The 24,376-nt window shown below is 40.4% G+C and overlaps 1 protein-coding gene across 10 annotated transcripts in view; it reads right to left on the reverse strand.

Annotated features, from left to right (window-relative positions):
• Positions 1-94: 94 nt before the first annotated feature.
• syne2a (spectrin repeat containing, nuclear envelope 2a) overlaps positions 95-24,376 on the reverse strand; it is a 96,300-nt gene continuing 72,018 nt past the window's right edge. For 8 of the 10 annotated variants that reach the window (XM_080047861.1, XM_080047865.1, XM_080047862.1 and 5 more), the window contains exons 93-114: positions 23,683-23,914; positions 23,080-23,277; positions 21,363-21,470; positions 20,105-20,260; positions 17,615-17,773; positions 16,193-16,359; positions 12,309-12,471; positions 11,495-11,685; positions 10,722-10,872; positions 9,513-9,695; positions 8,966-9,103; positions 8,137-8,328; positions 7,351-7,648; positions 6,425-6,493; positions 5,231-5,373; positions 4,742-4,868; positions 3,864-4,066; positions 3,608-3,784; positions 2,954-3,082; positions 2,337-2,528; positions 1,856-1,944; positions 95-1,665 (exon numbers count right to left, since the gene is read on the reverse strand). In XM_080047861.1, the coding sequence (XP_079903987.1) occupies positions 1,458-1,665; positions 1,856-1,944; positions 2,337-2,528; positions 2,954-3,082; positions 3,608-3,784; positions 3,864-4,066; positions 4,742-4,868; positions 5,231-5,373; positions 6,425-6,493; positions 7,351-7,648; positions 8,137-8,328; positions 8,966-9,103; positions 9,513-9,695; positions 10,722-10,872; positions 11,495-11,685; positions 12,309-12,471; positions 16,193-16,359; positions 17,615-17,773; positions 20,105-20,260; positions 21,363-21,470; positions 23,080-23,277; positions 23,683-23,914 (3,673 nt within the window). In that variant the 3' untranslated portion in view covers positions 95-1,457. The remainder of the gene's footprint in view (positions 1,666-1,855; positions 1,945-2,336; positions 2,529-2,953; positions 3,083-3,607; positions 3,785-3,863; positions 4,067-4,741; positions 4,869-5,230; positions 5,374-6,424; positions 6,494-7,350; positions 7,649-8,136; positions 8,329-8,965; positions 9,104-9,512; positions 9,696-10,721; positions 10,873-11,494; positions 11,686-12,308; positions 12,472-16,192; positions 16,360-17,614; positions 17,774-20,104; positions 20,261-21,362; positions 21,471-23,079; positions 23,278-23,682; positions 23,915-24,376) is intronic. The other 2 variants (XM_080047864.1, XM_080047860.1) reach the window with 2 other exon arrangements.

Consider the following 24,376-nt stretch of genomic DNA (forward strand, 5'->3'; position numbering starts at 1 on the left):
AGAAAAGGCAGAAAGAGTGTTTTATGGTCTCACCCTACAGTTTGCCCAGTTGTGATGTCACAACTGGGCAAACTACAGTAGGGTTAGATAAAACACTCTTTCTGCCTTTTCTCAGGCTAGGATGAACCGATTTCTAAAATTTCTACTCATTTATACTCCATAGGATCTCAGAGTTCAATACACCTTCATATTCCCACTGGTGAAGTAGGCCTTTAAGCTTTTTCTCAAACTACTGTGTCCAATGAACTACGACCCACACAAGTGCTCTTACCTTTGAGTACATCTTCAGTTGCGTTAAATGTTTTTGCAGCCATACTTTTTCTAAATACTTCACATCCACTCATGTGTCTAATATTGTTCATACACAGTTTGATGTTGAGTTTTTTTCTATACCACTCATATCTTTGGGCTAAGCATGGCGCTGGAGCTAAGAGGTTATTAGCTTATCTTTGCATAACGACTTTTAAACAACTTCTCGTCGAAGAGAAACTGTGTTTAAAGTTTTTGTAATTCTCTTTCTGATTAGAGTTTTTCTAAAGGCCTGTCTTCACTGACCAAAGCAAACACTGCATCATTCTGTAAAAGGCATCTTTATGTGTTCATCATCATACAAAAAAACACTTTGGAGTAAGAAGACCTAGGAAAATCAGTGTTTACTACCAGAAAACAAATTAAGGAGCATAAATCCACCGTTTGCTGTTATAAATAAGCATTATATTATTACATTTACATTAGAAATTTAACCAGTGTCTTGTTGTAAAATATAAACTTTTTTTTCCTAAGAGTTCAGTCTAGCATAAAAATAAATCAAGCATGCATGTAAGACAACAATGTCCACAGGAGGGAATAAAAAAAAGAAAAAAAAGCTGAGGAGCGACTTCTTTACTGAAATACATTTACATTGTGTTTGGATGGTGCTGTTTAGACCAAAGTATCCATCAAATTAAGCTTTTAACTGCTTCAAGCAAGAAATAATGAGATATTGTAATTTTACTTGGCTACCATCTCTCAGGTATTACCCAAGAACTCACTGGAATTTGTTCGCTGGCTTCAACAATAGCTTGAAGATATTTAAATGATCTTTCGTGTTACTGTGCACCTCTCTGCTGCCACTGTTTTGTCCATGGGGCATCCCCAAGAGGCTCTAGAGATTTGTTTTATTTGCTGGCATCAGATCTTTGCATTATTAAAGTGACCTATCTGAATTTCTTTGTTCATGTTTTTCCTGATTGAAACGGTTTTGTTCATGAAATAAATACAATCTGTTCGAAGACCAAGTCTTTTTAGTCTATTTAGCTTTGGACTTTTTGTTTTTAAGAAGACAATCGCTTCATCAGCTCAACATATCACTTATACATATCATGACTGCGTGTTTGAGTGCGATAAAAAGGTGACTTGTGTTTTCTGTGTGTTCATGAAATGTCTTTTTTGTCCCTCTTTCTAAGTACATATACATATCATGTGGGTGGGGGTCCGTTGGTGTAACGTAGCATGGGGTAGAATGAGCGGGCAAAGTTGTTGGTTCCAGTGCAGCCCGGTACGCTCTCCGACAGTGGGATGAGACAGGGCAGCAGCAGGAGGAACAGCAGGAGCAGGTGAAGGGGGAAAGCAGCACGCAGGACACGGTAGAAGAAGGAGGGAGGAGGGGACGAGTCTCTCTTTCGTCTGTAGGCATAGGTAGAATGGGAATAAAGTTCATTAGGAATAATAAAAGGAATAAAGGAAATACACAATATTCAGTGACGAGGGGGAAATTTAAAAAAAACTGCAGAGTTATTACACTCATTTGTAAGCAATCAATACATTTAAAACACATTTGAAATAAGCTAAGTTAATTTAAAGAAAAAACGCATACCTTTTACTAGAAGAACCTTTCTTTGAATTTGTAGCCTCCATAGAAGGATCTGCAGTGGCGCCTTGGACATTTGTTGCAGATTCACAACCCTAGATAAAAATACAATGTTTAAACATCTTATTTTAACATTCATACATTATCCAAGAATAAACAACAGTTACAATACATAATTTTTGGGGTATTTTTAAGGATAGATTTAAAGCTAGAGAAATGGACAGGAAATGTGGGCGAGAGAGGGGAAATGACATGTGACTAAGGTCACTGGTAAGAATCGTACCAGCTATGTTGGAATTTAGTGCCATGCACTGTAACCACTTGACTTCCAAGGCGCTCTTAAAGCCAGTGTTTTTAATAACAATCTTGTCTTTAATTAATTTGATGTACAATAAAACACTTGAATCACAATTCCAGGACAGCTATTTGACATGACATAAAAAAAACTTAAAAAAATATAAGTTCAAAACTTCATGGTTAAACTTACCAGCCGTTGTTGCAGGTTGTTGAGGTCCTGGTCCACCTGACACAGCAGCAGCTTCAGTTTGCTCCCCGTCACGTGGAGTTTCTCCTGGGCCTCTGTGCTCTCCTCTGCCTCCTCTTCAGGCTGGAGCTGACTCCATAACGCCTGGAGAGAAGCCTGCTGAGTCTGTCTGCCCTGCAATTCAGACTGCAGATCCTATAAAACACACACAGTACAGATGTGGATCCTGCATCCTTTCTTTCAAATTATTTTTATTACATTTGACAATTATTTACAATAATGGAAACAAACAGAACATATTTCTGACCCTGCAACACAAATCCCTTACCCCTTGCTTTCACTCATTGGTTACAGACATTCCTCATCCTCTAATTTATCAAGCGTTGTTTGTGTGAGTGCTCCCAATACAAAGCCATAGTAGTTAAAGGTGCTAATTCAAATGAGATAAAGTATAACAGTAATAATAACAATAATTATAAAAAAAGAAAAACAAAAAAAAAATCATCCAAGGTACAATAAAAGGCTAAGCAGGAGCAACATTTCTCCACAATAAATATATATCAGGAGTCTTGTCAACACAGTGAATACTAAGACATGATATGACATGACTGTGTGCTAACCGTTAGCGTGCTGTGGTGTTGCTGCAGGGCTTTGACAGGTGTGTCTGGGTGGCTGATGTCCACAGCGTAGCGTCTACTCTCTGCGTGGGCCAGCCACAGCAGCAGGGAATGGAGGGTTTTATGGAACTCCTGTACAGAGAAGGGGAAAGGTTTTTTCTGATAGTTTTGATGCCAATCCGAATCTCTTTCTGTGCTGTGCATAACATGATCTAATGTCAAAGTCTGTCAAAGTTTGATTTAGAACCATTCGGGAAACACAGTATTTTCCGGTCTGTAACCGGGCATGTTGCTATCTATGGTGGACCAAACCATTTTATCTAAGTTTGTAGGGAATCAGACTCGACCAAAGGCATTGATAATAACTGTATAAAAATATTACTGTTTTTGCTGATGGTCTCGTTTGCTGTTACAGGTACTTTATGATCATCAGGGGAAAGATGAGACTGTTTCAGAAACATTTAAAAAGTTCCTTGTAGCAGGTTTAAGCAAATTATGTCACATTTTACTATACTTCTACTAGTTATTTTACTGGAGGTTCTACTATAGCAATCATGTTGAAATTCATCATGAAATGCTAGCACTGTAGGAAGACTGATTGTATGAGTATCAACTTATTTAAAATACATCTCCATTTAATATGATTTTTCATCTGACCTGGCAGCGCATCAGAGTCTTCCTCAGACCGGTGTCCCACTGCTGCAGACCCGTACTGGCTCGGCTCCAGTCTCGGTTCATGCCGGCCAGTCTCTCCTGAAGTTCTGGAGCTTCCTGAGCTCGCAGGTTCACAGACAGCATGGTGGACTTGTAGCGCGTAAACATCTTCTGCATCTCCTGCAAGCGGATAGCCATTAATACAAACAGAATATAAGCATTTATCATGGGACCTGTTGTGTTTGGTCTTGAGTTGTACCTTTAGTTCTTTGGCTCTGGCTGCCATGTCCTCCACACTGGCTGCTGGGTCAGAGTGCTGGAGGCGCTCTAGCTCCGGCATCACCTTCTCCAACCAGGAAGTGATGTCATCCAGGTGGGACGTCAGCTGCTGGAGATCCTGAGGGCCGGTGTGCTGGTCGCTACGGGAACGAGCCTCCAGCAGCTCCCAGCGCTCAATCACACCTGAGAGAGGACACGCATTTACTGATGAGAAACTCACCATTATTAAATTATAATGAATCAGCGTCATTCATGTATCCTGTGGATGCAGATGTTTAAGCTTACAGCTTTTAAACCAAAACACAACAAAGTGTGTTCCTGTTAGCATGTCGCTCATATCAAATGGTTCATTTTTGAATCATTTGTTGTCATTTAACATATGTTTAATGCCTGGTCTTATTTTTTTTACCTGTTCTTACAGATCTGAAACAACTTCCTTTTGTGTGTTTAAAACTACCATGAAAAGGTAGCTGGTGGGGCACTTGAGCATATTACCCATGTACTACAAATGTATCACGTATATTTCAAAGCTAACTATTTTGGAAACCACACTGTTGTATATTCTTTTTAGTCTTTTGTCTTATGTCGAGCATCCATTGGTTTCCATTGTATCAAACCGATGATAATAATAATAATAATAATGGATAGGATTTATATAGCACTTTATTCCCTTAGGACTCAAAGCGCTTACAGGGTTCCAGGTTCCATTCATTCACACAGTCATACCGGTGGTGGTAAACTACGATAGTAGCCATAGCTGCCCAGGGGCAGACTGACGACAACCGATGCCCTCTTGTCTTGTCCATCTCAGTGAACATCTAGTCATGAATCTCATTCTGTTCACAAAGTGTCTCTCACCTGATTGCTTGTCTGAGCTGATGATCCCCGTCAGGCCCAGCTCCTCTGGCTGCTCATCATCATCCAGGATCAGTGAGACTCTCTTAATGTCCTGGATGCTGCCGCTGCACTGGGTCATGAGACGCAGCTGAGGACACAACACAAACACACTGTTAGTACTGACAACTACTGCTGCATTTATTACCCCCCACCATATCCCACCAGTTGAACGTGGAGTCAGTGGTTCAGGAAAATGCTTGTTGTCACAATCACTTTTTGTCCAAATCAGTGAATATTTCCTCACGATCCGCTACCTGTCGGTACTGAGTGTGCACTGCAAAAAAATTTACGGATACATTATGCTTACAGAGCCTAGACTGTATATTAACACTTAATTTTGTTTCAGCCTACTGTACAAACAGTACAGACAGGTGTTCGACAATCATTCTCCAGAATCGCTGACTCCACCTTTAACTGATGTTGGTAAACGTATAGTTAGTGAAAACGTACATAGCCCTGTTTAAGAGGGGTGCTGGTGAGAGTGGGTGTGGCCTCGGGGTGGTCCTCTGAGTCTAGATGGAGAGGTTGTGTTTCAGTGTCGTCCTGTGATCGCCATCTTGGAGATTCGTGTGCAGCAATAGATCTGCTTGAAACTGAAATACAAACAACAAAAAATAAAGAAACCAAAGGCAGTGATTCATATAACCCTGATCTACGGCCAAGTCCCTTAATCAAATGGTATTTACAATTTATGATAAAGGCATCAGGATCAAATGATCCTGATTGTATGCCATATGTGGGACAGTTTACTATTGGGAACTCGATTAACTCCTAGAAACATAGAGAATGGAAGAGCATATATAGTGATCCGTGAAGAAAATACTTGCAAAATATTACAGTACAAAACAGCAGAGCTAAAGCCAAGTAAAGTTGCCACCCAACTCAGGAAATTAAATGGCTTGCCGTCTGTGTGGAAGTGCCATATTGTTCTCATGTGTGAGCAGCAAGAGAGGCACCAATCAGCTAAGCAGGGAAAGCTGCAGCTGAAAACCTTGCCCTTAGAACAATATTCTATGTTGAAGACAAAAAAAGGTCAAGCTCTTGTTGGTTTATGCAGAAACAAAATGCCAGCTGAGACACAGGCCAGTGTGGGCGGGCGGCTGATCACCTCAGAGGAAAGAAGACAGGATGTGGGGAGGAGGACAAAAGGTCACGAAGGAAACTGGAATGACTGATGGGTGGGTGGAAGACACCGGTGGAGAAATGTGAAAGTTCAGTATATGTGTCAAAAAGTCCAATTAAAAAATGTCACCCTTAAAATGAAAACATATGTAATGAGGTGTTCTGTGTTATATGTATAGTGCCATTAGATATTTATATTTTTACGGGGAAATATAAGAACTCAAACTCTTAAAAACAAAAACAACATCCTACCTATTTGCCTATTGAAGAATGCTTTTTAAGCTGCAGGAAAACAGTGTGCGTGAAATGAATAATACCCGTGAAAGCAAAAAGTAGAGCATGTGTTGGCCTTGGAATTAAAGGATTTTTAAAACCACAGCTTCAGGGAGTAAAGTATCAGAGCTGCAGGGATGTCACGACGAGCATTAAGATGTAAGTGATACATGAGCAGCTGGAAGATATTTTCTGGAAACTTGTTGCACCGTGCATGTGGCAGAAGGTGAAGATGATCTGGTAGCCTACCCAGTGAGGAGGCTCGTATGACCTCAGAGGCTTCCACAAATTCCTCCTGGATCTCAGTCAATTCCACCTCTGAGAGGAGAGAGCGGTCAGACTAGATGCCTATGGATGTCTATGAATGTATGTGAGTGTGTGTTTTCTCTCTTTTTTTAAATGTATGAAATCCCATTTAATCCAATGTTTGTTATTACTTTTATTTTGGTATGAATAGCAGTATAGTGAAGTAATCATTTACCACCACAGGAACTTTAGCCAAGAACAAGACTCGCTGGAGGAACGTAGGTCTACTTTTATGCCAATTCTTCCTAATCAATCAGTCAATCTAATCAATAATTTCAGCTAGATAGTTCTACAAATGTGTAATAAGTCCCCTTTGCACCTTTTCAAAGTATTCAGACTCCTTCAGCTGCATCTTCATCGAAAATCCATTCAGCAATGTTCCAAGCTGAATAAAAATACTTTTCATTCTCTGTTTTTTTTTCAAGTCTTACATCACATTGATGATTTCAGCTTCATTCAAACGTTTTAATATTCCATATCTTTAGTAGGTTGTAGATCTTATTCAACAATACAATCCCTTTTATATCAATAAGACCCTTTTCCACTTGTTCATACTCCTTCAAATGTTTCCTCATACAAATTCAAGCCCGCAATATAGTTTACCTTCCAGCTCTTTAAAATACCTTTCAACACTTTAAGCGTTTTTTGAAGACTTCAACTTGCTTGAAATCCATTCAAACCTCAAAATATTCCACATCATAATAAATGGAATGGAAATGGATATATAACATTTTCATTCTCCTCAGCAACCTAGTTCGGCGTCAGCTTTTCAGCGTCCAGCATTCACACACATTTTCTTTCAGGGAATTAATTTTCTAGTTGCATTTAAAGCATTACAACTAGTGCATGTTTTTCAATGTAAAGTGTACCTGATAGTGCACTGAAGTAAGTTCTCCCCTCCTCATCTTCCTCATCTTCTTCCTCATCATCATCCTCATGTGACGTAGATCCTCCCACGTCGCCTGTGTGGTCCCACTCCAGAGGCAGGGAGTCAGCCACGCTCACAGGAGTCTCCCTCCCTGAGCGCTCCAGTGGACAGGCTAGCAGGTGGCTGGGTGTGGCCGGGAGGCTGCACTGGCTCCGCCCCAGCCACGGCCGGCCAATCAGCTCCAAGCTCGACTCCATGGAAAAGGTAGCAGTGGAGAACTCTTCCTCTTCTCTGATCATCTGAGACACATAAATAATAGGTATTCAGCCGGAGGTGTTAACAATGTTATGTTTGATTTGACACAAAATGCTGCCGCTAAGGAAATCTGATGACGGTGGGACCCCTTTGTTTATCCTATGTTTAAATACCAGTTTACAGAGCCTTGGCTGGGTATTAACACTGGATTTTTTTGATCGTGAGGATATTTTCACTGATTTTGAATACAAGCATTCTCCAGAATTGCTGACTCCAACAACATCAGAATTAGGATTAAGTGATATACGTTGCTGAGGGGCAGTGTCACAGCCTGGGAATAAATCCACAACAATAAGGTCTACAAATTCTCTGGATCTAGGTGTGAAATGAATCACAAACGTACTATGTAAAAAATCTGTGAAAGACAAAAGAAAAAAGGTAGCCTTGTTTGTTTGGTAAGTAATGCATAAATAAGGTTATGAACATAGGAATGAATGTGACAATGTATTACTGTACGTGTGCTGCTTCTCACCGGGGGCTGGCTGAGGCGTTGGTGGAAGCGGACCAGTCTGCTGAACACCTCCTGGCAGTAGGAGTGCAGCTCCTCCAGCTCGTCCTCTATCAGCTCTGCGTCCTGTGGTGAGCTCCTCTGGATCAGGTTCTCTCCAAACACGATCAGTCCGTCAATACGCTCTGTGTTCAGAGTGATATCCTGCTGGAAGCTCTGCGTGAAGAAGGTCGGAAAGGCAGGAAATAAGAATGGTCCAAAAGCAACCAAACACGACTGCTAAAAGTTTCTGTTAAAGGCTCCGGTGAAACTGCTGAAAGAGAAACCTTTCTAAGAAAGGACCCATGGTTTATACCCTGGTGCAGATTTAATAAATGTTTTAACAGTGAAGTGAGCTATACTGGAGAATGCATGTTGTCAAAATCACTTTGTCAAAATTTGTGAATATCTACTCACGATCCTCCAGACCTGTTTGTGCAGAAAAATAAATCTCTTAACTGAATACACAGCCTAGGTTCTGTAAACGGGTATGTAAACAAAGGCGGCCCCGTTGTAGCCAGCAACATGCATGTTAACAGAGCCAAGGCTGTGTATCAACTCTGGATTTCTTTTTCTTAGCACAACCACAGTATGGACAGGTAGCGGATCATGAGGAGATATTCACTGATTTTGAAATAAAGTGATTTTGTCAACAAACATTCTCCAGAATCGCTCACTCACCTCTAAAGGCTGCAAAATGTGAACATAACTTGAGAAGAATGAACTGAGTGGATTTTTTCTCTCACAATAAACATGACTTGCTATATTTTCCTTGTGCCTTCGCTATACAATAAGTGTTGCAGTGTGTCCTCACATTGAGCTGTTGTATCTTGTGATGGACGTCGCTCTCTGAGAAGTGCTCCACGTTGGTGAGCTGCAGGTCCAGCTCCGTCAGCCACACCAGCATGCTCTCCCTGGTGCCTTCAAATTCCTCCCTCTGGCTAGTGAAATACTGCAAGGTGAAGACAGGTGTGTATAAGTATATAATATTAGTTTTGGGGGCATTGTGTGACCATAACATAGCAAACAGTTGAGTGATGAAAGCTAATTATGGGAGAGAGAGATGGGTAATGACATGCAAAAAATGTTTATTGTGAAAACTTTGGTTACACCTCAAAATACTGACATTTTAAAATATAAACTTTATGGCAAAGTAATTCACTCAATAATCAAATATGACAGTTATGACACACACATCCACTGAACTTGCTGCGGCATGTGCTTGACATTATTTTAGCTGACATGCAATATGGGCAGCTGCTCGTTTGACAAAATAAACAGGAGTGTTTGTTGATGGTCCATTACCCTCTCAGCTGTTGATGATTGATCTCAAATGTGCTGTGTTGTGTGTTGTTGTGTACCTTGAGTCTGCGGAGGACAGCAGCCACTCTGCGGTGCAGGACGTCCCAGCGCCGGTTGCCCTGGTGGACCATGACTTTGAGATGGCTGGCCCGGTCTGTGCGGTTCTCTCTGGCCAGGCGCCGGTACTGGTTATTAACAAGCTCCAGCTGGGTCAGACGCTCATGAACCTGCCTCTGGAAACCCTGACAACAACAGGGGAAAATGGGAGGAACCATTGATTTAGAGCAGGGGTGTCCAAACTTTTTTCACTGAGGGCCACATACAGAAAAATCTACAAAGGGCCAGGCCACTTGGGAAAAATAACACATTTATCATGACATGCATCTGCTCTGATGTTTAGTTTATAGTGTCTTCGTAAATTGTAATCCTTTTTCACGGCAACACTTTCCTTGCTAATTAAACAGACACATTTCCCCTCAGAGCCGGCCCAAGCCTTCATGGGGCCCTAAGCAGAATTTCTAAGCATATTACATTATATTTTTTAAATGTGCAGCTGGCCAATCAATCAGTTTTGACACCCCTGCACTAGTGGGTTAACTAAAAAAAAAAAAAAAAGGGCCATATTACATTATATTTTTAAAATCGGCCGCGGGCCAATAAAAAGTGTAGTTTGGACACCCCTGATTTAGAATAATGTTTATGCCACTACATGTTTTTTTTAATTCTAGTAGTTTGTGATTCAACTCAAATTTTTAAGTGTTTTGTGTATTTTTTAGGGAAAAATTCCTTTTGTATTCAACAAAAGTAACAGTAAAATGAATATGATAACTTTGACTTTTCGGAAACTATGATGACCTTGAGTGCTATGAAAGGCGCCCTCAAATAAAATGAATTATTATTATTATTATTATTATGGCTATATTTGACTATTTACAAAATAATTTATCATAGTGAAAATCTTTTTTCATTTCAGTTGTTAAGTCAAATATACCAATGGTTTGATATACTTTTTTTAATTACTTATTTTTTAAGAAAATATTAAAAGACTGATTGTTCATTGAATCAAAGTTAACATTTTGACAGTGGAAACTATGACCCAAATAAAAATGTTTGCATCCTTATGTTTAATAATAGCAAAATGTAAAACACCCTTGAGCTCTGTGTCAAAACTCATGAATTCAGTCACATGAAATGTAATGCAGAACAATTATTTCACACAAAACACAGCTGCTTCACAGTCTGTCCCATCTGCCAACTTCACAACTAACCTCAAACTTCTTGAGTTCCTCCTTGGCGACCGTATAGAGGACGTCTGCAGAGTTTGGGTTGGCGGCGGTGCGCTCCGCCATCTTGAGCCAATCCTCAAAGCGTGAGTAGTCATCCAGGAACTTGCTCCATAGTCTCGACGTCTCTTCGATCCTACAAGGACACATAGTACCGGAGTTAATGTCCAAGGCTGAAATTCTTCTGTGCCACTGATTAAGGCTTTTCTTAACAATAGTTAGATTTTTATATCATTATTTTCATTTAGTTTCTAACATGTAAGCAGTGCCTGGATCTTAAAAAAAAAACATTGCCAATATTTATCATCTGCAAACGTGAGATTTTCACATTTGAAGCATGAATAAAACGTTCTAAATCAAAATGTTTGATGTCAATTAAATTATTAATTTGATTAGAACACCCTTTTTTTATATATTTTTCATACATTTTATTTGTATGTTTAATTTAATTTGAAACACTTTCTGAGTCGCTGATAGCTAACAAATGTCTTACTGTTATAGTTAAACTAAATAAACTCATGTTCCTTATTACAAACTAGCATTTTTTTTTGGCATTTTTCTTCTTAACTGAGAATTGAACCGAACAGTGACTTCCGAAACCGAGGTACATACCGAACCATGACTTTTGAGTACCATTTCACCCCTAACACATAGCAATATCAGTAGTAATAGTAGCAGACAAAATCCAAAACTTAAGTTCTCCTATTGTTTAACATCATGCACTGACACTGAGTTGTAGTGTATTTCCATTCCTCTACCTGAGCCTCCTGTCCAGGGCCAGGGCACAGATAGTCCTCCAGCGCTGGTCCAGGCTGCGACTCGTTTCCTGTAGGGAGTCACTGTCTGTCTCTGTCCCACCGGCTGCATCCTCATCTCTAAGCAGGACATCACACAGGCTGAGGACAGACGCTACGCCCTCCGTATGCTGCTCTATGTCCCTCTGTAGCTCCTGGACACACACATGGACAGACATAGCATCATCAGTACATATAGTATATGTATAGTGAAACCATATGGTAACTGTAGGACTGGCAGGGGCTCGCTGTATGAGACCACCACCACTCCCCAAAATCAAACAAAGGGACAGGTATGAATTATTAATCGAAAACCGAGAGACCACAAAGTGAGAAGGGGAGTGACAGTGAACCAGAAAAACAAAAAGAGAAGAATGAGAAGAAATATTACATTTTAATGCAAAGATACTGTAAAGAACAAAGGTGACAACACACCCAGACACGTATCGCAAAATAAGAAGTAACACAAAAAAAGGGGAAAATTAATCAATAAAAGAAAAATCTAAGATTTCCAAAAAAGTGGTAACCTCAACAAAAAAACAACAACTCAACATTCAGTTCAAACCACTGATCCTACAAAAATTTAGGTTTAAGGTAAAATATACAATGCCCCTCTACAACAGTACGTCTCCCCCAGACTCTTTTAAATGACTGCGCTGGCCGCCATCTCGATGAGGTAACAGACTAAATATGAATATCATACAACCCCACTTCAAAAATACTGAACTATTCCTTTAACACACAGCATAAATAGACTGATGTGTTTGTGCGTGTCTACCTGCTGTTCGGCCAGCCTCTTCTGGATCTCTTGCTGGTGACACACGCTGTAGGTGATTGGTCTGGACAGGTCGGCCTCTATACGAGAGAGCCACGAGCGCAGGTTACTCATGTTCTTATCCAGCTGCTGCACTGTCACCAGGGTCTCCTTCAGCTTCTTCACCCTAAACACACAGATGCAAAAAACTTTAGGATACCACTTAGATTTAGTAATCCATATTCAAGTAAGAAATAAGGACAGTTTAAGATTGTTAATTGTTGCATGTTTATAATCAAGTTCACCAAAAAAGGATTAACTGGATTAACCATGGAAACTTGTGAACGCGCGCACGCACGCACGCACGCACACGCACACACACACACACACGCACACGCACACACACACACAGTGACTGGTGTCATAGCAACCCCTGGGACAATAAAAGCTCTCTTCTGAGGCTCTAAAGCCTGAAGTGTGCCTCATTTGGGACATTGAGTTAATTTTCACATTAATCCTGCAAGGCCGATCCTCTGGGCTGAGATGTAGACACTCTCCACCAACACAATAAGCACTACAGAAAGATGTGAGTGGAAGTGGCAGGCTGAAGATGCATGAAAGAGTCCCAAAGGATGCCGGACGTTGGGGACAGCTTTAGGTTGAGTGTGTTGTGCCTGTGTGAGAGCCCTTACACATCGTTGCTTATGAGAATTTGTACATTTGCTTGTGTTGATGGTTCTTACATATTCAAAAGGTTAATTAAGAGTTCTGAGTAGAACTACTAACCACCTTAATAGGATAATTGGTAGCGAGTACTGTTTAAATCGTCTGTCTAAATTGTCTTAAGCGTTTTTAACTTCAAACTATTCTACGTAGTCCAAGTTCATACATCCAAGCTTTTGTTAATGCAAAATGAAATCATCATACGCTGAGGATTTTGTCATATTTTGAAGAAAAAAAGACAACCTTAAAATAATGGATTAAAAACCAATGAGTTGGATTAACACCAGTAGGGGAGAATGGGGTAAAGTGAGACACTTTTTACATTCGCTCCCCTCTAAGCGAGCTAAAATGATTTATCCGTTGAATTTACACATTTCCCATTAATTCAGGATGTTTCCTAGCAATGGCCATTATCAGAATTTATTCAGGACGAAGGCCAGTGAAAATACGATTGTTTTGTCACTTTACCCCACAGCATTTGTCTCACTTTACCCCACTGCCACAATTTGAGAAAAAACTACCTCTCTTGGCAATTCAGGTTAATCTTCAGCTAGCATCATCACATGGTTTTATATGTTGGTAGTTCTTCAACATGTATGATAGAAGTTTTTCTACCTGAATCAATTTGCTTTGGCACAACAGTTGATGAAGTTGACATGCAAACACAATAATTTTGTGGAAAAAAACATGCTTACAACAGCACCATGAGGTCCTCCCCTTCATGGCCAAGGGGAAATGAGAGGGGCTTGAAAACATAATTCTAACAAAAATGTGTTCCATTACCTGGATACATAGGGTGTCTCACATTCCCAGATGTCTCACATTCCCCCGTTCTTCCCTACTAAGAAAAATAAATTGATTCCAAGGCTCTGAAGGTTCAGGTACAGAATGTACAGTCTCTAGTCAGTGGATGTTTGTGTGTGTGTACGTCACGTGGCTCTGTGTTTATAGCCGTGTAATGAAGACATAATAGAGTCACTGTAAATTCTGTCCAGAGAATACTCTTCCCCTCTGCTGATACAACCATCCTAGTCAACTAAATTGTCTCTCTCTTTCTCACTCTCTCTCTCCCTTTCACTCCCTCTCTCTACCTCTGACAGCCTAACAAAGGCCAGCAGCTTCATGCGGAGGCCAAACAAAGGCACAAAACCCGGTCAGGGGTCCACCATGAGGAAAGAGGACAAGAGGAGAGAGTGGACTGAGAAAAGCAGAGCAGGAAAGAAATGGGAGGATGAGCTAGGATGTATGGTTGGAGGGCCGAGCTAACAAAATACAGCTGGCCGCAGGAGGGCTGAACAGTTAGTACAGAACTCATTTATTCTAGTCACTGTACTTGAACTGCAGCTCTTTGCTATCTTAACACCTCTGAAGGAAATAATATGTCAAAGCTTTGTGTGCACAAAATGTTGCTTTACTTTAACCAGCTTCCTTAAGTTTCTTACAGTAAGAAATTATGTCCTGTAACATTGTGAGTGTAACATTAATGTGTGTTGCTAAGTTAAAGAAGATTGTTCAAAAAGAAATTGCCTTTAAGGCATTCTTGGTGATTCTGGAGAATGTTTGTTGACAAATTACTTTGTCAAAATCAGTGAATATCTCCTCACAATCTGCTACCTGTCCATACTCAGTGACCTGTCCATACTCAGTGACCTGTCCATACTCAAGTCTTGATTCAGATTTTGAGATATTCCCTGATTTTGACAAAAAGTGATTTGTCAACAAACCTTCTCCAGAATTACCTAGTATGACTTTAAGTCCACAGTGACTGAAAAACGCTACTTCATCAAAAATTCAGGGATTCACTGCTCCACCTGCTCGGGATCAAGCCCCCACAAAATCTTTGAGGGGGCCTCACTTGGAGAATCAGCCATTAATGCATGCCGACAGACCCTGGCCCCTCCCACACTGACACCACCCTCCCTCACGTCATCCCAATCTGACAGACTAGAAAAAATAGGAGGAGGAGGTCAGTGTGGACATGGAGACATATGGTACTGTCTGAGATTTAAGCATATCTTATTTTTTCGAGGTTTGAGGGAGGGGGGGGGGGGGGGGTTGGGTCATGAAACAGGACTGTCCATCTGTCGGTAGGGCGGGGGTGGTAACAGTTTAACATCACAGGGGCTTAACCTACAGTCTGTACATTAGAAACCATGTATGCCTGACAGCTGCAGAGCCAGGGCAGAACAACAGCAGGTGGATGGGTTCACATTAGACCTATCGTTTAATTATAGGCCCTTAGTTAAAGCCATTCGTTCCTCAATTAGGGGTTTGAGTGAGTGTGTCTGTTAAGTAAGGTGTGTGGTAGCAGATTTCGCATATGATATATCTCTGGACTCAGATATTGGAATGCTTACTTAACCATTGTTTTATATAGACTTATAAGTGTAAATTGGATATATTGCATGTGGTTTGTAACACTAAAAACTGAAATGTAGTTTCTACCATCCCCCTCACTCTCCCGTGGGGAGAGTAGCCAGCCTGACTACACATTTGAAAGAAGACAATGTTCCTACAGACAGCCTAAATAAACCTGATGCTATACAACATATCATTGTGCTTGATTTTCTCACGACAGGTGCTTGTGCGGAAGACAAGTAATGGGATGAAATTAAGTATGTGGTACTGAGCAAAACAGAAAAAAAAACATCCCCACACAGAGAGACGCACGCATTTGCGCACACACACACACGTTTGTACAGCTTTACATTCATTGACATAATGCATTCCCTAGCCCCTTACCCTAACCATCAAAATGAAATGCATACCCAAACTTAACTTAACCCTCAAAACGACCCTTTAAAGGCCTGTCTCTAATTGAGAACCAACCAAAATGTCCTCACTTTTCAAAAATGTCCATACTCTAAAAGTCTAAAACTCAAATTGGTTCCTACACAAATAGTTGTACAGCTTACACACACAACCATGTTAATATTTTCCTTTGAAAAGTGATTACTCACTGACATCTGCACACTTTGTAACTATTACAAGATGCGCTCAGTCATTTCCAACACAGTTTGCTTTCCTTTTGGGTCTTCAGCACAATGCTTTATTGATAAAAATACACACACATGCATTCAAGTGGGCACCCTCACAGTTCACATGCTTACAGTGTGTGTGTGTGTGTGTGTGTGTGTGTGTGTGTGTGTGTGTGTGTGTGTGTGTGTGTGTGTGTGGGCTCTCACCTGGCTTCTATGTGGTGGAAGAGGTTGTGCCAGCGCAGGTTGACCTCCTGCAGTGAGCCGTGGACCTGGCTCTGCTTGGCCTGGTCGCTGGCCAACAGCAGCTGCTCTCCCAGCTGCTTCAGGTGGCTCTTATTCTCACTGAACAGGTTGATTTCCTCCATGCAGTCCTAAGGAAACATGACAACAAGCATAAGACTACGCAGCTTCATATAATGTGCAAAAAAAAGAACGTATCACAAACAATGTAGATTATGTTTAAAATTTTACTTTTTGTGTATTTATTTCAGTTTTAGACTAGAATAGGCACATTTAATATGGGTACAATGGATAATTAATTTCAGCTGGAGTAAACAAACCACTTAAATTAGTAAACTACACGTTTAAAGGTGCACTATGTTTAAGAGTGAACGCTTATTGAAAAGTTACTGCTTCACTGTTGTTTACATCAGCAGGGTCCAACACGTTTTCTTTTCAAACATATTCTTGTCTCGCATTGGCTTCCAGGTGCATCAATATAATTTAGTTTTGATGTATGATGAATATTCAATACTATGATAATGCTCAAATTGTGATCACCTTAGAGCAGATGGCATCAACATGATCAGAAGTAAATGTCTAAGTTTTACAAAACATTGCCTATCACAGCTGTAATCGAAAAAAATGTTGATTTCAGTTCTGTTTGTTTGAGAGAAAGAAGGATGCTTCACAGTGTCAATAACTTACATCCACTTTTCAGTTTCCTATTCATTCAACTTGCCCAACATGCCCCGTGAGCAGTACCTGTTGTCAGCAGGATAACTATCCAAATAATTAAAAGGGGACTATCAAATTACACTTATTTTCTCATCATGCAACTTTCAAACCAATTACTATCTTGTTAACTAAATGAGCATGCTCAATGATGAGACAGGAAGGTATAAAAGGGCTTTCAGTCACTGAAAGGACAACTGTTGTGTATGAACAAAGGGACCATGCAGCCATCCCATTGCAGGCCACCATCTGTTATGAAACAGTGCAATGCATGTTGCTCATGTATGGATTTCAACCTACACAACTGGTGTCCATGCCCTAAATCATCGGTTGACTGTTGGAATTACAGAACAAATTATTTATAAAGAAGGGTCTGCAAGGATTATAAACGTTTTATTGCAAACTTACAAAAGCTTATACCAATGATATAAAACCTGTGTTGTATTCTCTAATCCAGCCTTATATTTCATGCATTCGGAACGGCAGTTCAATTACATCTATGTTAACTTGATGCTAAACCCTGATGTATTAAAACTATCATATCACAGGGCTCTTATCAAAGTGAGGCCTAATGTGTATCTGTTTAGGAGTCCGTCAAATGAAAACATAGGAAAACACCTGTTGTTCCATATATTTGGATAGGAAGATAGTAATATTTCTTAGATCTTGTACCTTTTTCAGTTTCTCCACCATCTCCTCAATGCTGAGGTCTCCACTGTGGCACACCTTGTTCTCCATCTGAGTCAGCCAATCACAGAACTCTTTGTTCTTGTCGTTGAAGATGGTCCAGGCGTTGAGGCGGTCTGCTATTTCCTGCCTCCGCAAGGACACCTGGGAAGAGACAGAGCGGTAAAAGAGGCATTTAACAACATTGACATTTTATATCCTGCAATAAAGTGTGCAAAGTGTGACTCGTTACTCAGACAATCGCCATTTTATGATTTAAAGTTGAGCAGTCAGTTGTGTTTGTATAACCAGGAACTGCCTTGAGCAATTTCAAGAGTCATTTTAATACTTTAAAGACATAAATAACCTTACACAGTGCTGGCATGACGTCTTTAGGCAGGACGCCTGGCTAGCTGAGCTGCGGTTAGAAATAGACCAGTGACCATACATCTATTGATCCTTCACCTACAAGTTAGAAATACTGCATGGAAACTGAAGTTTTGCATGAAATACAGCATATAATACTGTATATTATTGGGATAGCATTGGCTTCATATTTGCACAAGAACACTTTTGATGATACCAAAATACTAGTTTAGGGCAAACAGATGATGTAACCTGGAATGATCGGACTTAATCCACATAAAAAAAGTATCTTTAAATACGCCATATTAGATGGTACAGAAGTGAATAAAAAAACTGTTAAATGAAGTAAATATGAAGTGCTTTCTTGTATTGCATTGACGCAGTAGTGCCATTTAATCTCTATCAGAGCTGGTAATCAAGTGAATTGAGAGAAATCCCTATGGGGAGGGCCATTACATTAATTTAACAAGGTCCATTTTCATAATGACAGCTTATAGCCATGAAAACAGCCCATTATAAAGCATGGGGAGGGGGCTGATGATCTTTTTGAGGTTAGAGGGCTTAGTGAGCCCACAGGGCATGTTTGCACCCAGCTATATTTTACTGTTCAGTGGCATTATTTGATTTTAATTTACTAGCCCGTCTACTGGGCCTTTTTTGGACCCTGGTGAATTTAAGATGCATTGTGAGCTGCCTGCTGACACCCTGTGAGGACTATGTGCTTCCCCTATAACAATAGAGCCTGTCCCTCTCAATCCTTTTAGTCCAGCCAAGCCATCTGCCCGCCGGACCCATTCCAGTGGCTCCCCCCACCTACAACCTGTTAACTATGCAGAGGAAACTCACATCCATGCCCCCAGGCCATATCAGGAATGACTAAGGATGGAAAATCTGGATCTAGCAGCTAAAATAAGTCTGTTCCTGAATCAAATAACATGATTTAAGATTTTCCTTATTTTGAGAAAAAAATTGTGATACAAAAAATCTATTTTGCGACAGCAGAGGTTTATACTTAAATACTAAATAATAATAAATAATAAAAACAATGTTTGCCCCCATATACATGCCAGCGTTTACATTTGATATTACTTGACGCTCTGATAGGACTTTCCTGGATGACATCCAGCAGTAAAATTATATGTTTTATGTTTGTTTTGCAATAAACACAAAAGAAATAAAGTTGTTAGGACAATCAGATAAGATGGTTGTACTTATAACAAAGAGGTTTCTCCATACAGAACCCCATGATAGGAGAAACTGGCTGCTGTTGCTGCATCTGCCAAGCCAGGAGCAGGTGGAAGCAGTCGGTCTAACTGGGGACCCAATTAGCATGACTGCAAATTATCCCATAACCCTAATAGCTGACAAAAATGTCATAACCGTTGGTTGCCTAAAGAACAAGAGTGTTTTTGTGTTAAAGCCAAAAGTCTTAACTGTAGGAATTTGAGCCCTTGTGTATACAGTATGAGCTGCTTTCAACAATAATGCAGCTACAGAATGAATGGCCTGTTTAGAGTTTCATGTGATCACTCAGCAACAGTGAGTCTGAGTCAGGAGCTCTTTACATACACAAAAGCTGTCAAGTGACTTTTTCAAAACGTTTGAAGGTGAAAAAGGGTTCACTTTTCTTTAGATACTGGTAAAAAAAACTAAAAAGATCCAATTTTAAAAAAAGACTGTTGAAACCTAATGCAGTCCTGTCCCATAAGTTTGTGCACTTTAGTAGTAGACATATTACAAAAAAACTAATAAACTTAACCTGTAGATGGACAAGTTATAAAGTATTAATAAGAAGAAAGGATTTTATAATTTTCCCTCCATGAACCTGAACGTGGTGGCTCTTTTCTCAAACAAATGAGTGTGTGAGCGTATGTGTGCGCGCGCGTGCGTGCGTGCGTGTGTGTGTGTGTGTGTACGTATGTATGTGTTCAGCCCCAGTTGTGCAGAGGGCTTTGTGCTGCTGGTCACCGCCAAGAAACCACTGGTGGCAACTTTTCCCTCCTACTCTCTCCTCTTCCTCTGCACCTGCACCATCTACAATCTCTCACTTTCTCTGGTTCACACACACTTGTATGGCCTCTCTCTCCATCTCTCTCTCTACAGGCACACAGACATTTTTTAAGTTTTTACCTTCATCCGCAGCTCTTCCCATTGCGCGTGGAGTTGCTCCAGCTGCTGCTCCAACAGAGCCGAGTCACCGGCAGCGACGTACTGGGAAAGGTCCGTCTTCATGGTGGACAAGTCTCTCAATCCACTGGCTAGACGCTGCAAAGAGAGCTCAGTCCCCTGCATAACACACAAACACACACGTTTAACAGACGGCATGCACCAGCCGTGGATCCAGGCTTCTCTGACTCTTTCTCGCTCCGACCGTCCAGATTAAAGGGCTGTGGACGGGACAGGGCAGGGGGGAGGGTGGACCGGGTAGGAAAGGGGGAGGGGAGTGAAAGCATGGGGCAGTTAGACAAGGGAAAGGGGGGTAAACTCAGAGGCACTGTGGTGTGGTTAGGGGGGTAGCCACTGGTGGAGTTAAGGAGTGGGGGAACTTTTTCAGACCATTTGACCCGTTCAGTTTTATTCCAAAAGATTTCCGGCATGCTGCTAATTTATTGGGACTTAAGTGGCAACTTTATTATATCATACACAATGCACACAATATAACTAATTTTCAGGTTGATAAATACGACTACTTTGCAATTTTCATCCCTAACCACGAAAAGACTGTTATTCAATTAGGTTACACAATAAACATTTTCAGTCACACTCAGTACCTGTTTTTCTTCAAAAGAAATTCAGTTTTTATACGTAATTTTTTTTAAATTCATCCTATATGCGGTCCTGCATGCGGCTCCAAAGAGTTTTGGGAGACTGCTAGACTTGTGGCTGTAGCAGTAAAGATGAACATTTGTGTAGCACAGATGTAGGCAGGATTCTGTTATGTTAACTTATGTTGGCGAATAATGTATAAAAAGATACAATGTTGCATTCTGACTGACAGTAGTAAAACCCACAAAAATCCCCACAAAAATTCCAATGACATGACCTCAGTTTGCTCAGTGGTAGCTACGCCCCAATTAGCAACTACCATTGTTACAACATACTGTATATTGGTGTAAGCTTTACTTTGGCACGGAGCACCACAGCCTCTAGTGTATTTACCAGTGACAAATGCATCATTTCTGCATCGACGCTCTCTCAGCGAGGACCCACTGGATAACGTTGAATGTTCCAACACGTTTTCTTTAGAAATACTGTAGTTGTGAAATGTGATATACTGTATTTTTTTTTTCAGTATGTAATTTGGTGCTGGTAGAATTAGCCTGTTCCTGCAGTAAGGAATATGAATACAGTCAATGTTATTATAAAAAGACAACTTGTGTGTAAATACCTGAATGTGTTTCTCGTCCTCAGAGTCATGCAGCTGTTTGAGCACGGTTTTCAGCTCGTCCAGTTGGCGCATGCTGGTGGTTATCAAGTCCTGACACTGAGACCACTTCTAAGTAAAAAGCAGAAGACAAAGGAAATTGATCATAGGGGTCATTTAAATAAAATACCCCAAATCACATTATGATAATAATGCTTGATAATGAAAGTCTGGGCTGCTATCATAAACAGTACTGTTTATTTTTGAAAATGACAAAATTATAACAAAAAAAGTCCAATGAAATAGGGAAAATGCCAATCACTTTAGAGGTGACCTGCTCCTTTACAGTCATCATAAAGTCATATCATTACACCATAAAGTCATATCATAAAAAAATATGACTTTGGCTCTTTTGCGGTAAAAGTATGAGAAGTAATGGAATGTGCTTCCAAAAAATGAGTTTACGAAACCTCGTAAAAGGCAGAATTGCACAAGGCCATCTGTTCTTGATATTCTCACAGACAAAAATCTTTCAGATGCTGAAACGAATGCTTTGTGAAATTAAATAAATCATGTCAAATGTTAAGATACCCAAGACCTGTGGCTTGCTGCCGAAAAGAAGCTTAAAAGGAGTTTTTATAAGCCCAATAAATCCAAACTTCTAATGGATTAAAACCACAGCAACAGCACCTTTCCGACCTTAACATAGGGACTGAATGGGTCTCTTGCTAAGGGTGCAACAGTTCAGTAATGCTGCTCTGTGTGTGTGTGTGTGTGGTCTTTGACATGTTGCTCAGAGGGGTTTCGTGGATCCTGTTCAGCTTAAAGGGGTTAACACAACTTTCTCTGACCTTTCTGGGCCTGGACACCAACATATTCAGCAATCAACACAGTCATGACGCTGGGCAGTCCTACAGTTATTCAAACCACAGTGATCAGCCAGAGGTTAAGGGGCCACAGTTTAACAAAAGATAACAGCAGTGTCATTCAATGTTTCTCTGTCTAACCACAGGCAGGCAATACAACAGTAGTATAATTTGCTATTACACAATGTATGTGGGTGCGTACTTTATTTTGGTTTGATAAAAATGTTTTAATGAGATTCCAGGTCTGTATATGCCTTACTGTATGATATATGAGCACTGCAGTACAACAGTGATGGAATGAAAGGGACGGACAGACTGTTAACAGGCTATCTCTAGATGTGGATCATGGATGGATTTGAGCTTCTCTTTGATCCCTCTCGGCTGGGTGGGTCTGTGCCAGGTTGTGTGTGTGTGTGTGTGTGTGTGTGTGTGTGTGTGTGTTGTGGTAGGATCAGGTCCTCAATATGGGTCATGCAAAGCTGACAGACACCTCCTACTCCCTCATTAATACTGTAACACATGCTCTTCTTTGGGATTCATTCAGTCTGAAGCTGTAGTCCTCGATATGCAAATCGATATTTATCGAGGAACTGTTAATCCTACGTATGCTTCTAAACCATGATTTCATATAAAGATACAGTATATCTTAGGGACTACCATGTTTAATAATTTCTTTGAAAATAGTTTTTATTTTATTTTGAAAATGTTAATATTTTTTTGGCTCGCTATACAAAACATAACATTGCGATTTTATTGACAATAAAAACATTATGTGGAATTGAAAATAGTAAAAAGTGTATAAATATATAGTGCAATTAAATTGAAATAATAAATAAAAGAATGTTGCAATGTATTAATGGACATGTGGCTGTTACCTGAAGAGTTGTGTTGACCAGTTCTCTCCTCCTCTCCAGCAGTGAGCTGCTTCGTACCCATGCTTCCTCTATAGCCTGGAGCTCTGACTGCAGTCGACTGCGACACTCTGAATCCTCCATGTTTTCACACAGATGCCTGCCAGCCTGAAGTGTCTCACTGTACACGCCCGAGTGCAAACCCAGAGTGTCTTCAACACACTTGGAGAGATGTGGGGAGAGACAGGGCTTTTTTGTTAATCACATAAAATATTAGATTTCGGCCAAAAAGTTTACTATTCTGTGGACTCAAAATATGTAGAAGTTTTTGGTTCAGTAAAGGTGGAGTCAGCCATTCTTGAAAACGCTTGTTGACAAAACCACTTTTTCTCAAAATCAGTGAATATCTCCTCATGATCCTCTGCCTGTCTGAACTGTGTGGTTGCTGAAAGAAATTCTATTGTTAATACACATTCCGTTTAAAGAGCATAGGCTAGATTTATTTTCAGTGTGCACACACAATACGGACAGGTAGTGGATTATGAGGAGATATTTACTGAGTTTGACAAAAAAAATGCTTGCAACAACAAGCATTCTCCTTGCATCCATCCATCCATACATACTAACCTTGTAATCATCGGCGCAGCTCGGTAGCTGATGCAGTGCGCACAGAGCAGGTCCAGCAGGGGGCAGCAATGGGTCAACATCCCTCAACAGCTTCCACAATCGTTTCAAGCCCAGATTGTAAACTCTCCAATGGCCAACTTGTTCTTTTGTCAAAGACTTCCACTGGCCAGCCAAAGCCATAGTCTTCAACCAACTCTCCCTCATACAGGTCACTTTTGCCATGAGTGCAGATCTGTGCAAGAAGCGCCACAACAGGTTCAGATTAGTTATATTTGAAAAAACTATAGTACTACATTAAACTCTTGGCAAAAACATGTATTGGTTTTAATACAAAATGGGGATGGGTGATAAGATATGGTGTTCTCTACGGGGATATTTTGGTTACGTAAAATAGGATTCTTGAGAAACAAAAAACACACATAAAATAGAAGTAGAGGTAATGAAAACAAATGGAAAGTAAAAACAACTTGAAATGGTCCTTCATAGTTCATTGCCGGGCAATTGCTTAATCAAGATATCAGCAGCATATTAAAACTGTCTTATGTATATATGATTTACAATCCAAACAGGGGCATGTCCTTTGGTTCCTTTAAAAAAAATAAGAGCCTTTCAAAAACCATAAAAGTGATTTGAGGAAGCATCGGACAAGAAAAAAGAAAAAAAAATGCACACTGTGCGCATACATACACACACA

This window comes from Ammodytes marinus (assembly GCF_949987685.1).
Source record: "Ammodytes marinus genome assembly, chromosome: 19".
Lineage (NCBI taxonomy): Eukaryota > Metazoa > Chordata > Actinopteri > Uranoscopiformes > Ammodytidae > Ammodytes > Ammodytes marinus.